The sequence below is a fragment of the Bicyclus anynana genome, chromosome Z (assembly GCF_947172395.1).
Source record: "Bicyclus anynana chromosome Z, ilBicAnyn1.1, whole genome shotgun sequence".
Classification (NCBI taxonomy): domain Eukaryota; kingdom Metazoa; phylum Arthropoda; class Insecta; order Lepidoptera; family Nymphalidae; genus Bicyclus; species Bicyclus anynana.
This window is the reverse complement of record NC_069110.1, coordinates 17,491,261-17,506,122: the sequence shown is the minus strand read 5'-3', so window position 1 is coordinate 17,506,122 and position 14,862 is coordinate 17,491,261. Positions and strand designations below refer to the sequence as shown.

At 36.7% G+C, this 14,862-nt stretch overlaps 1 protein-coding gene across 2 annotated transcripts in view; it reads left to right on the top strand.

Moving 5' to 3' along the window:
- The window catches only part of LOC112045741 (homeobox protein caupolican), a 125,197-nt gene extending 111,654 nt beyond the window's left edge, over positions 1 to 13,543 (top strand). For both annotated transcript variants that reach the window (XM_052890551.1, XM_052890550.1), the window contains exons 4-5: positions 7,665 to 7,963; positions 8,253 to 13,543. In XM_052890551.1, the coding sequence (XP_052746511.1) occupies positions 7,665 to 7,963; positions 8,253 to 8,773 (820 nt within the window). In that variant the 3' untranslated portion in view covers positions 8,774 to 13,543. The remainder of the gene's footprint in view (positions 1 to 7,664; positions 7,964 to 8,252) is intronic.
- The last annotated feature ends 1,319 nt before the right edge of the window (positions 13,544 to 14,862 follow it).

Sequence of the window (14,862 nt, the reverse complement as noted above, 5' to 3'; positions counted from 1 at the left end):
GCGATAATATCATTAAACTTTATGCCTGGAAAAAAATTAACTATGCTGTTATTAATTAGGAGACTATGTGCGATCTTATATCTTTTGCGATAGTAAGCAATTATTAAAAAAAACTACATAAATAAATTGCCTATACATTTATGTTAGAGTGGATAAAGTACTAGACAGAAGTGCATTGCAATTCAAATTCAATTATAAACCGATAATATCTATTTGATTATTTTTAATGTATTATTATGTATGTATCTATTATTACATTAACTTTCTTTATTAGCTACAAATGCAAAATTATATTGAGGTAATTAAATTATAATAACTAAAACTCACAGAAAATATTAAATATTAATTAAAAATGAAATATTTTACACGCCACCCTCTGTACCAACCTCTTCAAACTATTTGCCCCGACCATTGCCACTTCGATGAGCTATGTCGAAGACTTTGAATTGCGGATCTCCTAGAGTCTGATTCAATCACGCAGAAAAACTTCAAACATAGCTTGTTCCATCGCCCATTGAGTGATTCTGGGCCTTCTTAGAGTTAGTCTTAGTACTTATATTTATTTATTTACAGAAGCTATACCCAAGAAGACATTCAGTTGCACAATTAATCTCCCCAAGCTACAATAAACAATATGATGACAATTACTTACAAATATAATTATTTACAAAATTACTGAAAAAGAACACAAAATTACAGAATAGGTAAAATATTAAAACAGGGAGGTCTCAAATGTTTGCATATCACAGTGTAGACCATTAATCTGTTTATTAAATTATACTTAGTACACTGCGGATACAAAAAACAGGCCACTCGGTTACATAAAAAAAAACTAATACCGGGGATATTCATCATATAAAACAATGGACAATTAATAACACGCTTTTTACACCCATGATCGATCTGAGCTCCATAGATAACATCGTACAGAACATTATTTTAAAACAGAGGCGTCGGACCGCTTCTCATTTTACCCGACTAGGAAAAAGTTCCTGTTTCTTTTTGCATTCATGTTTCTTTTTTCAAGACAACTTAACGGTTGACTGCGGTCGTAACTGACTGTTCTGCCTAGGAGGTAGACAATTAAAACAGACTGATAATTATTGCAATATAAAACAAATTAATTATTCTGCTTATTTACTTTATTGACGACGTGGTGCAGTGGTATGCGCAGTCCTGGTAAAAAGACTGGGCCGATTGATTGGTTTTCTTAATTGGTCCCGGTCTGGCTGGTGGTAGGCTTCGGCCCTGGCTAGTTACCACCCTACCTGCAAAGACGTACCGCCAAGCGATTTAGCGTTCCGGTACTATGCCGTGTAGAAACCGAAAGGAGTGTGGATTTTCATCCTCCTAACAAGTTAGCCCGCTTCCATCTTAGACTGCATCATCACTTCATCAGGTGAGATTGTAGTCAAGGGCTAACTTGTAAAGAATAATAAAAAAAAATATTGGCAAATTGTTATTCCTAGATGACACAATTTACTTGACGTAACGTGGCTTGGAGAAAAGATTTGACTATTTCCCGCAAAGAATAGTGGTTTCTGCGAAATTTGCGCAAACTAGAATTTTACGAGAAAGAAATCGCGTTTGTTAGTTGTTAATAAATAACGAATTAGAAAAGAACGTTGACTTTGCGAAAATGTACAGACAAATCGTGCGGCTAAGTCCTTCTGAAAGTTCATAATGGCAATAGGTGGGAGCAATATTTTGTGTTTATCTCATTTTTATGAGTTTAAGTAGGATGCGCAAGGTGGCGAGCGACATAGACATTTAATTGAAGGAAGGGCGAGGGTTTCTAGGGTTACCTCTCGTATAGAGAAATAAACTACTTCTTTCTTCTCAAAGTGTTTGATGCACCTATATAATAATTTTCTTTGAAATTTCGAATTTCGACACCCAAACTTCATAAACATCTATTTACAAGAACATCGTTATGTTAACTATAACTGAAGATTTATTTGAGAGATTTACTTTGGAAAATGGTCTCAAATTAAACCAAATTCGTTTATTTCAAGTGAGTTCTTCCAGCAGTAGTTTTCCCTAAAAGTCAATCGACAAGTCAACGGTGAATAGTTCTTGCAAACTGAGTCTACCCAAAACAAATGATTTTGATTTGCAACCATTTTCAAGAATCAATATCTCGCAGTGTCAACCCTAGTTGCAAACCTCCCCCATCGGAGGAATAATAAAAAATTGCCGCCTCACCATCCCCGCGAGCGCGGATGCTGTGAAAGTGGCACGCCGCGGATAAATGAAGGTTTTTTTTTTGTTCGGAATACGCCTAAGCCGTGCGCCGCTCCACTTTCGCATTGTCGCCCATCATTCTATGGATGTTAGCTCATTCAAAACGTTACCAAGTCATTAAAACGGATAAAAACGGAGCGTTTCGTTGTCTTATTTGCGTATTATTTATCTTTTAACTAGCGGACGCCCGCAACTTCGTCCGCGCGCAATTTAGTTTTTCACAAATCACTCAGCAACCAAGATTTTTCCTGGATAAAAAGTATATGTTAATCAAGAGTAAAATCTATTTCCATTGCAAATTACAGCCAAATCGGTACAGCAGTTGCGACGTTAAAGAGTAACAAACATCCAAAGAAACAATTATCCATACAAACTTTCGAGTTTATAATATTAGTAGGAACCTGCATACCTGAGAATTTTCTTAATTCTCTACGTGTTTGAAGTCTGCCAATGTCTGTCTCATTCTGAGAGGAGACTTGTGCTCAAAAGTGAGCCGAATGTAGGTGAAAACATTCCACATTACAATAAACAACATAGAGCAACGTACGAGTAGGTATAACACTCACTAAAAGACCGATCGACCAATCAATCGTTTAGTTTGCGTTGAATGTGAAATGGTTTTATTGTTAAATTTCCCACAGTCACTTCAGTAAGTTTCGCCAGGAATCGATTTTCAATGCGACTTTGCTAACTTTAATATCAACTGTCTCTACTAAGTTATAGCTTAACTTTAATTTATTAGAAATCAATATCCTGAATGTACACTATACATCATCATAGTGCTTCCATAGTCAAAGCAACAATTAAAAAAAATTTGTTTTAACCAAAATTCAAAAGTTTACCGTTAAGCCAGTGGGGCTTCAGATTGTATAGACCGGTGATATAAAAAGAATAATTGTCATATTTTATTTTATTATCTATCTAATCTTCCCAGTGAAATCTATAGTTTTACCAACCAACTACTTTTTGAATGAAGTTGCTTTTTAGTACTAAACGCGGAGTGGACGCCATCTTTGTTTATAAATTGGCATGTTAATTAACTACGGCTACGATTACAAGGCTTAATACAAATCCAACGGGCTGTTTCAATTCCCTGATATTATTCGCTCGTGAAGTGTAACGTAAACAGCCGAGTCCATATGCCGCCGATGCTGCATTGTTTGTAACTGAGTAGGGTGGAAAATAGGGATGAGTACTATGGGAAATTAATAAAACTGTCACTTAAATCGCAGAAGTGACAGCCTGCGCCCCTACCAACGCGGATGTATACAAAAATGCACCCTAAACCCGAAGAATAAAGTCGATTTTTCAATAGAGTCGAGTTCGAAATGAACTCCTCGCACTCTTTTGTTAAGTTTGTTGTTGACTTAATTCTCGCCCTCCATCGGACGACCGACGAGATTCTCGTAAATAAATATGAAGTGGAATAATATTCCTTTATTTCGTTACCGTTTCAATTATGAAGTGGAACGATTTTATTAATAGTTAGTTATAATGCTTAACGTTACTGCGTTCATTATTAACCAGCGTACCGAGACAGAACTTGTTGGTGAACTGATTTTAAGTAAATTTAATATACAGGCAGTTGCGGATTAAACGATAACGGTTACAGAACAATTACGTCATTGAAATCTTGACATCAGCTTGTACTATTAAGTGACGCCTGTAACTGATGAAAGAATTTCAAAGACTTACACCAAAAATTTAGACCAGGCGCTGTGAGGTATTGAGTATGCACAATACGAGAACCGCATTCTGTTTACAGTTATGAACTCAGAAAACATGCAGATTACACAGGTATCATAAGTAAAACAAAAGAATAGACCATCAAACTTCCTGCCAATATGCAGAATCGTAATATGCAAGCTTTTCTTAGTTCAAAACTGTAAACAGAATGTGGTCTTGAATTTATACACACGAAATATACCTCACAGCGCCTGGTAATTTTTTTTTGTATAAACCTAGATGTAAAAATAAGTTATATATACACAATCACAACATATCTAATCATATGGTATTACATCCCCGTGTCTCAACGCCACGCCAGTTCTTTATTATCATTCAAATCTGATAGCGATGTCTACAAAGACCAGCAGAACCCTACAAACGTTAGAGCAGCTTGGTTGGTCTAAGCTTTCCTTTTCGCTATACCTACTCGTAGTACAACAACTCTGCTTCCGATTCCTGAGGGTCCGGGGCATGCACCTCCAACTTTTAAATTGTGTCCATTTTATGAAATTAAATATAACGTGTCTCAAACGGTGAAGGAAAACATCGTGAGGAAACCTGCATACCAGAGAATTTTCTTAATTCTCTGCGTGTGTGAATTCTGCCAATCCGCATTGGGCCAGCGTGGCGGACTATTGGCCTAACCCCTCTCATTCTGAGAGGAGACTCGAGCTCAGCAGTGAGCCGAATAGGTTGATAACGAAATAGGCTCTGGCTAGTGCTGCTCATGCTGATGCGATGCTTGACGGCTGCACTCCGTATAGCGGTAGGATTTCTCAAGCTCTGAAATACAGAGCTCATTTTAACCCTCTCTAAAGAGCAAAAATAAAACGATTAAGTGTCCTTTTACAATACATAATTCGTCGATTCGATACAGATCTTTTTACAATTTGCATTCGTTTTTGTATTTGGTTACCAATTGATTGATACGGCAGAGTCTTTTAAAATATGACGCGGAAAATGTCACTAATTCTGCGCCCCAGCAATAAAGTATGACATTATTCTTGACAATTTCGTGAACAGTTTACTGTGAGGAAACACGCAACTTAATAGGCCGGCTATATTGACGCTATACCACATAATACACAACAATACAAGGCAAGGCAATATAATTCTTAATTTTTTTCATGACACTGTCTTTCTTAATAGTAGCTATATCATAATTAGTATTTATAGTAGTATAAAAGCGGACGCCCGCGACATCGTCCGCGTGGAATTCAATTTTTTTCAAATCCCGCGGGAACCATGATTTTTTCCGGGATGAAAAGTAGCCATGTGTCAATCCAGAGTAAAATCTATTTCCATTCCAAATTTCAGTCAAATCGTTTCAATAACCGCAGCGTAAAAGAGAAACAAACATACTTGCACACTTTCATACTTACACACAATCTTTCGCCTTTATAATATTAGTGTGATTAGTGTGATAATGTGATTTAAAGAGGGAAGATTTGATTGTATGTTTGTTTGTTTATTTGCATTGAATAGGCTGCGAAACCAATTTGAAAATTCTTTCACTGTTAGGAAGCTACACTAACCCCGACTATTATAGGCTATATTTTATCCCCGTATTCCTACGAAAACGAAAACCACGTGGGTGAAAATGTGCGGCGTCTACTAGTTATTTATACATCTCCTCATAAAAGATGGTTATTATTAGTCTTCGTATATCGACACAATTGTTTATTTTTATGCTCTACCTAACATTCTCTATCATTATAACGTTTAACAGCGATCGTTACACCATCAAATCTAACCGCAAGTGCCACAAGCTCTTCATCCCGCATCGGAGCAGCGTGATGCGTCTAAAGCCTACATTAACGTGAGCGAAGCCTCGGGCAAAAGCTTCAAAGTTTAGTCAACATTGCAAATGATCTCTGCACTCATCTGTAATGACGACCAATAGTAGTTAACCTCTGCAATAGTATTGCTAAGCCAGATCATTCGCTTTACTAGGTATAATTAGGAAATTATTGATCGAACGGGAGTGGAGCGTTAATCTTAATCGAATAATGGTACGGGGTCCGCATCGTAATAAAGATAGGAGGTTGTATATCGGTGCGTGGTCTGCTCGCGCACCAAGCCGGTAGATAATCTGCAGCTTAACGCTATAGTACAAGAGACGCCGTTCTACTTCTTTAACATAATCATCATAACACAATACGGGATGAGTTATTGTGCTATTTTCTCAGACCAAGCTGTTTACGGTTATACTTAACTTTCAAAATATTAAATTTTTGTCAATAGTGTTTTGATTTTATATTAGCGGACGCCTGCGACTTCGTCAGCTTGGAATTCAGTTTTTCACAAATCCCGCGGGAACCATGGATTATTTCGGGATGAAAAGTGTTAATCCAGAGTAAAATCTATTTCTATTCCAAATTTCAGCCAAATCGCTTTAGTAGCCCCAGCGTAAAAGAGGAACAAACATACTTACACACTTTCACACTTACACACAAACTTTCGACTTTATAATATTAGTGTGATTAGTGTGATGTGATGTGTTGTGATAATTGATACAACATCGCGTAAAATATTATTATAAGTCTTTGGAGGGAATATAGAAAATAATAGTAATGTTTAAAAATACCTACCTATAAGAAATAAAAATGTTAAAGTATTCGCGTCACAGAATATTGTGTCCACTGTCTCATTGTCTATTAGCGCAGCAGCCGATGGCTTATCTGGATTTCAATTATCATGCCGCTTTCATTGGCGGAGTGGGAGGGGGTCGGAGGGGGTGATGCGGAAGGGGCGGTCACGACCCAAGTTATCTGAAATCTCTTCCGAATCGGACTCCACCATTTACGCTTTGTTACTACCTTTTGAAACTCCGTTATGGTACAATGATTTCACGTAGGGTTTGGTGTTTCAGCAATTTTTTTCTATTTTAGAACAGTAAATATTGTTAACTACCTAACCTTCAGAGCCGTGATAGCCCAGTGGATATGACCTCTGCCTTTGATTCCGGAGGGTGTGGGTTCGAATCTGGTACGGAGAATGCAACTCTAACTTTTCAGTTGTGTGCATTTTAAGAAATTAAATATCACGTGTCTCAAACGGTGAAGGAAAAACATCTTGAGGATAACCTGCATAACAGAGAATTTTCTTAATTCTCTGCGTGTGTGAAGTCTGCCAATCCGCATAGGGCCAGGGTGGTGGACTATTGGCCTAACCCCTCTCATTCTGAGAGGAAACTTGAGCTTAGCCAAATATGAGTTGATAATGTTGATGGTGATGACCTAACCTAACAAGCGTTATCCTGTCTACACTTAGCTTTACAATCATGAATTTGAGGTTGAAAATTATTGTGCGACTGTCATCATCATCATTGTCATCCTTTTTAACCCCTCCTTATAGGGGTGGATATATGCTTGGACCCACCACTCTGCTCCAATGCAGATTGACGGGCTTATGTTGATAATGTATTTATTACGACCACTGTTAAGTGTTCATGATAATAAACGGGATCGACGGCTTAACTCTCTCTCTGCTCTCTTGCAACACCACCAACTTCCCAAATCCGTGCTGAAATATTAACTGAATTTCTTAGAAGGAAGAAAAGTTCAATATCTCGTACCTCTATATAGGATTTCGTGATTCGAAGTCACATTGGCTAAACTCTGTACCTACTAACTAATGAGCCAGTTTGCAAGAGTCATACAGAATATTAATTTCTAAAACTTTGTTGACAGATATGGAATGGATTTGAATGGTGCAAGAAGAAAAAATGCCACCCGAGAAACGACGAGTACACTCAAAGCGTGGCTCAACGAGCACAAGAAGAACCCGTACCCAACCAAGGGGGAAAAGATAATGTTGGCGATCATCACCAAGATGACGCTGACGCAGGTGTCCACGTGGTTTGCGAACGCACGCCGGCGGCTCAAGAAGGAAAACAAGATGACCTGGGAGCCGAGAAACAGGGTCGATGATGACGACAATAATAATGATGATGATGACCACAAAAGCAATGACGGGAAAGATGCTTTGGGTAAGTTACAGTCGGTATTAGGCATTAGAAAAATTACAGTATAATGTGACGGCAAATATGCATTAAGATTTTATTAGTATCCCGCAGAATACAATTTATAATGTTTCATTAGGAAGTTAAAGAGTAAGAATTAAAGTTGTTATAAATTTCACTTAAAAATAAATTATGATTTAACCAAGTCACTAATTTGAAAGATGCGCTATGAAAAGATTTGCAATGTTGCCGTTTTAGATAAAAGAACTTTTATTGTATCCTTTAGCCCTTCTAATTCACGAATATTGTCCAATAGATGGCAAGGACTCTGGGACAGGCTCGAGTGAAGACGGTGAGCGACCACAACAAAGGTTAGATCTGCTGGGACAGCGAACAGAATCAGAATGGTCGGAATCACGAGCGGACAGTGGACCCGAGTCACCCGAGCCGCCCTACGAACGGCCCATACATCCCGCGTACCAACACCTGCCTTCACGCGCACCGCCCGGTAGCACTCCTGCTTCAGCGAAACCCAGAATATGGTCATTAGCTGACATGGCCAGTAAGGATGGGGAGGCTCCGGCTCCCCCAGCGGCTGCATCCGCTTTCTACCAATCAGCTGCTGCGGCTGCGGCGGCTGCAAGGCTCGCCCATCCTTACGGCAGACCGGACTTGTACCGGGGCTTGTACCCCCCGACGCATCCAGCAGATGTCGCGCTCCTGGAGTACTCCCGCTCTCTAGCTCTCGCAGCCCCCGCGCCCGCGCCGCCCGCCCTCTCCCCGTCCTCTTCGTCTACCTCGTCCCTTGCGGAGCCGCCGCCCCCTTCCCGCGCCTGACCTGCCCTCCGCCCGCCCTTGGCGCATCGACAATAATCACGATCTCGGCCGAATGCCGAAACCGCTTTGGCCCTTCAAAAATCGGGGGCGCTGACGTCGACCTGAAATCTTGGCATGATCTTTGGAAATGTTTGTCGTTGATGATTATTGTTCTGCCATTTTTATTTGTTTTTTATAGAAGAGCTGTCAAAAACAACTGTTAGATTCCTGCAGTCCAGTAGAACTATCGTGAAAGTACCTAAGTGTTTACAGCTATGTCTGACTGTGAGACTTTCAGGTCGTTGATTACACAAGGAATTACAATTTATTATATCATGACACTTCATTTTAGGCAATTGTGACAGAATGCATTTAGAATGATTACAATTTCCAGTATGATAGAACACCGCAGAAGATCATGCAGTTGCACGCGTAGATGGAGTTAATTTTATTTCCTAGTGATCTGGTCGACATCGGCGCTAACCGATTTCCTATTATTTTGGTAGCGGGCTTCGACGGGTTTTCGTCTGTAAATATTGACCTATAAATATATGATATACATACGTATATAAGTGATAAATAAATAATTTATGCACCGGTAGAGAAGCTTAGATTTGTGATAGCGCGCCTTCGCCGAGGCTCACGCCTCACACGTCGACTCCAGTCGACCGACCGACAATACTAGGTGCTAAATCCGAGTTGGACCGAGCTACTCGCTCTAGATGTAATTGCGTCCCTAGTACCAACGCTGTGATATTGTTACGATCGTTGTAATTAATAAGGCTCGATCCATTAGTCGTTTAGCCTCGCGCGAATACAATGGGCTTACAGTAAGAGCAGGACTCTTCCGAGGCATTGGTATCTAAATGTGTATGTGTTGTTCTTGTTAAAACTGAAAATAGTTGAATAACGATTGTCGTATTGAGTGCATCATAGGTTGGTACTAGGGGTGCATTGATGGTTAAACGAAGTGATTTAATTTAAAATATAGGTATTAATACGCGTTATGTTTCCTCTAGGTAAACAAATAACACTGTGTAAGCGTGCTTACACACCTCAGTTCTTCATCGTTGTGTGGATTCCGAGTTTCGTCTGTGAGCACGCTTACATTAATTATTTTAACTATGTAGAGTGTAAATTATATTATTTTTCTTTTATATCAATACGTTTTTTTTATAAAGTTGCTATGAGTTTTGTAGACTCAAGTGGTTTAAACTAATCCACGTGATTTTAAACAAGTTATCGCTTGCACAATTTGTCGTAGCAAAACGAGGTGCGCGGCGACGGAATGTAAGCAAAACTCAAAGTATACTTATTTATATTTAGTGTCTATTTACGTCCAACTTTATCTCTATTGGTTGACAGTTTCGTGTGTCTTACGAATCGAATTGTAATATTTATTGGTACGAGGTCAGTAGCTATAACGTGTTTTGTTTATTGTACTATTTTTTAAGGATACGCCGATGACACAGGAGCCTCGACTGTCATTTTTTGAATATTTCTATATAACATACATAATTATACGCTATATATGGTGTACCTTCACTATAAACCTTAAAGCTGGGCAAAGGCAAAATATTTTAAGTTTTCTAACACAAAGGATCAAAGACACGTAGAGTTTTATAGGCGTTTCGTCTACGCCTTTTAGCTACAGTGGAACGGGAATTTATCTAAATTGTAGCCCCACCTATTTGTCATTTTGTGACAATAAAATATATTTTAATTCGCAATAATATTCAAAAAGTTACACTCGAGGTGAGGTTAAGTGAAATCTATGGATTCATTTCTAGTCAGAAGACTATATGACCGTCATTAAAGTGAAACATTCAATTGATACTTTACAATAACAATTTTGTTTTCAAGTTAATGTTCGTTAAGAAAATGTTTGTATTAAAAGAAATAAATCGTCTATAACGTGCTATAGTTATAACCTTTTTAATAACCCATAGAGCCTTCCCATAATATATATATAGATCGAAAGAATCATAACAATTTGTGATTCAGCTTGGTGTATATTCGAGCAAAACAAAGAACTTTCCTTTGACAAAGTGCATTTTAATTCTTAAGTGATTATTTAGCTACCTTAGATTTCTGGTCGAAAATCTTGACCGGCATCTAGAATCTCTGAAATAAGCTAAACTGAAAATTAACCAATATTTTTTTCTCAAATCCACCTAGATGTGATTTTATTGGAATACTTAGGAGCTTCTGAAGAAGAGCTTAATAATCTTGTTAATTTCTGATATTTGTTGTCAATTTTATGTAACCCAGGTACGAACCCACGACTTTCTTGTGAGTAATCAATAGGTCATCCAATTGCGTATTATCTTAGTTACAAAAATATCTACAGCTCGTGCAGATTAACTTGACACCTGGCTCAAATGATGTTTGGATGTGTTTGGTAGCCAGGTGTCATGTTAATGCGCACGAGTTATACTTGCAATTTAAATCATATAATAAAAACTGATTAGCATAATTTCAATTTTCACAAACTTTGTAATGAAATCATCCCAGTGTGTCTATGACATTACGAAACGCACGACGCCAAAATAGTCGCAGTTGCGATTGCATTTAGGAGTACGTTAACGCAATTGTAATGTCACGGAAAATAAAGGACCTGACACATCAGCACTTAGTAATAATTATATTTTACAATATCGCAATAATCATAAATGAAATCAACGAATAATAATTTTGTTTCTACTATCCCATTAAGGCTAGCACACACTTACCAGTAGCAACGCGACGTTTTACTTAACGCCACCAACTCCGAATATGCGGCACGATACATTATGTAAATGTAAAATTATAGTGTTTTGTCATGACGATGTGTCTTTCTATTGCTGCAAATTTTGCAAATCTCGTTAAAATATATTTACTGATTTTTACTTAATACTGCATTAACAGACCAAATTATTTTAATTCAGTCGTGTTACAGTTTTGTCGATAATTTTACTTTAAAACAGAGTTTGATCATACATTGCGGTTCATTAGTGCAACAGTTGTACAGTTTTATTGTTTGTGTTGACGCGGCACTTTTTAAGTATATAAAGTACATCGATTTAGTCGTCTGAGTTTATAATATTTAAAGAATATTATATAGAATAGTTGTAAGACCGACAAAACTCTGATTGTATGTGTATAGAATTAGAACACATTTAGAACCTTTTAATATAAACTGCAACTACTGAAAGTATTGAAGTCAAAAATTAATATTTTGCGACAGCGCACATTGATTGAGACCGATATAACTGTAATAATATCATTGTTTTGGAATTTGACCAACATAATATGTAAATGTGTGCTAGGCTAAGCTAATTATTATCAAAAATTAATGGCCTTGTATATTTGTAACAAATTAATGTATAGTTATATTATTATCCTTTATTAGTTCCCAACATTGTAAAATATTTCTTTTTTCATGTAGAGACTGAAAGTCCAAAATTGAGTCTATAGTTTTGTACATACATAATATTATGTCACTGTTGTAATTATACATTATAATATACTTATAACATAAATATTTAAGGATGGTAAACGCAATAATTTTTCTGTATTAGGAAATCTTTTAATGTGTATATATAAAAAGACGGTCGAAGACGTGGTTTTCAACACAAGTTGTAATAAGGTGATGTTTGTACACACGCTTGTAAGAGTCTCTTCATACGACCATATTTTCACGGCAGCTTAAGCAATCTGCAAACACGCATGTTGACCCTTGAAGTATAATAAATTACATAGTTTTTTTATGAATCCCTGTGTTTAAAAGTAATACAAATTGTGCTAATTTATATGTACATGTAGTTATATCTGGGATCACTTTAGTTACAGTAGCAAAGAATTTTTCGTTAAGATTCTCATGCCACTGAACATAAACCATCACGGTTTCGTATTTAATTAGCAAGGTATTGACAGAACGACATAAGCTCCACAAATATGCTTAAAACGAATATCATAATTCAAGTCCACTTGGGCTTACCTATCTAATACATTAAAAAAAACACCAACACAGAAGTTCACAAATCGCGCGGCTAATTCGAGAAAATGGTGTCGTGTGTAAAGATTCTAAACTCTCCACATATATTATGACCACAGATTAAAGTAAAAAGATATTCTTTCAGTATTTATTATCTCTTTTCTTTTGTCTGTGGTGTTCCGATGTTTACGCAGGACACAATAGAAGTTCACAAAAAAAAATCAACGCTTAGTTTACACATAACCTAACAGATCCTTTACACTAGTCCAAGTGTTGTTTGTCGAACGAATGAATGCTGGATATTGTCACTTCGACCAAAGGCCGGCATCGTTGTGTCTATGTTCGACGAATGCGTCTTTAAAAAGGAAACTAGTGTGAAGGGTCTGTAAAACGCACCAAAACTTGCGTTAAATTTAAATGTTGTTAATTTACCCAAGGATACATTATGATAGTTGTGTGTTAGAAAATAATGTTGGATTAATCAACACGATTAAGTTTTCTTTCGGTGTTAACTTAATTAAAAACAGCCGCATTAGTTATGGTGTTAAATGTTGCATTCTTTAACTTTGTGATGTCAAACTCGTCTATCTTAATAATATTCTGACGTCACAAAAGCTTAGTATCGTGTCTATTTCAGAACATAGAGAATGTGGCTGTTTTAACAATACTTCGCAATTTATGTTATTTAGGTACCTAAACTTTCTTGTTTGTATGATATAATAATAATTATGTATGTACTTTTGTTAGCTTCAACGTCTTGAACCGTTCTCCAGAAAGGTGTGTGAATAGATGCAATAAAATTTAATACAGAAATATTATTTGTTTTTTATTATAACAACAAATGCCCTTTTTAAAGTAGCTTTGAGTTGATTGAACAAGCTGAAGATTCACCTGATGTTATTTCCTGATACTCATAGTAAGTAGTTCAGCAGCATCTGGGGGGTCACCATCATTATCATCATCATCATCATCATTATTATCATCATCATCATCATCATCATCATCATTATCATCATCATCATCATCATTATTATTATCATCACCATCATTATCATCATCATCATCATCATTATTATCATCATCATCATCATCATCATCATCATTATCATCATCATCATCATCATTATTATTATCATCACCATCATTATCATCATCATCATCATCATTATTATCATCATCATCATCATCATTACCAACCGATGAATGTCCACTACTGTACATAGGACTATTTTAAGGTCTTCCAAAGCTATCGTCAAGTTATTGCTGTATCGCCTTAATCATATAAATCTTAATGTAATCTTAATGAATGACTAGTGTAGGCGCCACTGAGGAACTATAGAAATATTATCTATACTACACAAATATACAATTTTGTAAATAGCTTCATAGCTTAGAATTCTATAGCCTTTAGGGTTCCGTAGTCCACAAGGAACCCTTATAGTTTCGCCATGTCCGCGTGTCTGTCCGTCCGTCAGTCCACGGTTTAGAATAGAGACTATTACTACTAGAAAGCTGTAAATAAGCATGAGTATTTACAATAAAAATATAGACAAAGACGTAAAGTAAAATTTGAAAATAATATTTTAAAATTATATTGTTTACTACATGTAAAATAGGGATGACTTTTTTAATCGTTTATCTCAAAGTGGGAAAGTCGTTAGATAGTTCTTTGAAAGTTATGAAGGGTCCAACATTTTTTGATTTAGGGATCCGTTTGTAAAATATTAAGCTTTTAAGAGCTAATTGTTGTTAAAGTGAAGTGTTCCCATGCCGGCTAAACGGTAGTTTGTGAATACGTGAAAAAATTGTAAAAGTAGTATATATACTGAAATTACAAGGAAAATTATTACAGCTAAGTAGCAATTGCTATTATTGTAGCGAGAGTAATAGTAGGCCAACATAAAAAAACGTAATAGGAAATTGCATACTAATTCCGTTGTTAAATATAATAAAGATAAAGTTGTCAGTAGGATAACTCAAAGTCTATTAAAGCTAAAAAGTTTAGATGTGGTGTGGGTATATTAAATACGTAAAAAAGTGCTAACTTAATTTACGGAACCCTACACTTCAAGTGGCTCGACACACACTTTTTTTAACTTGCTAAAGCTAGATGCCCGTAGGTACCTCTATCATC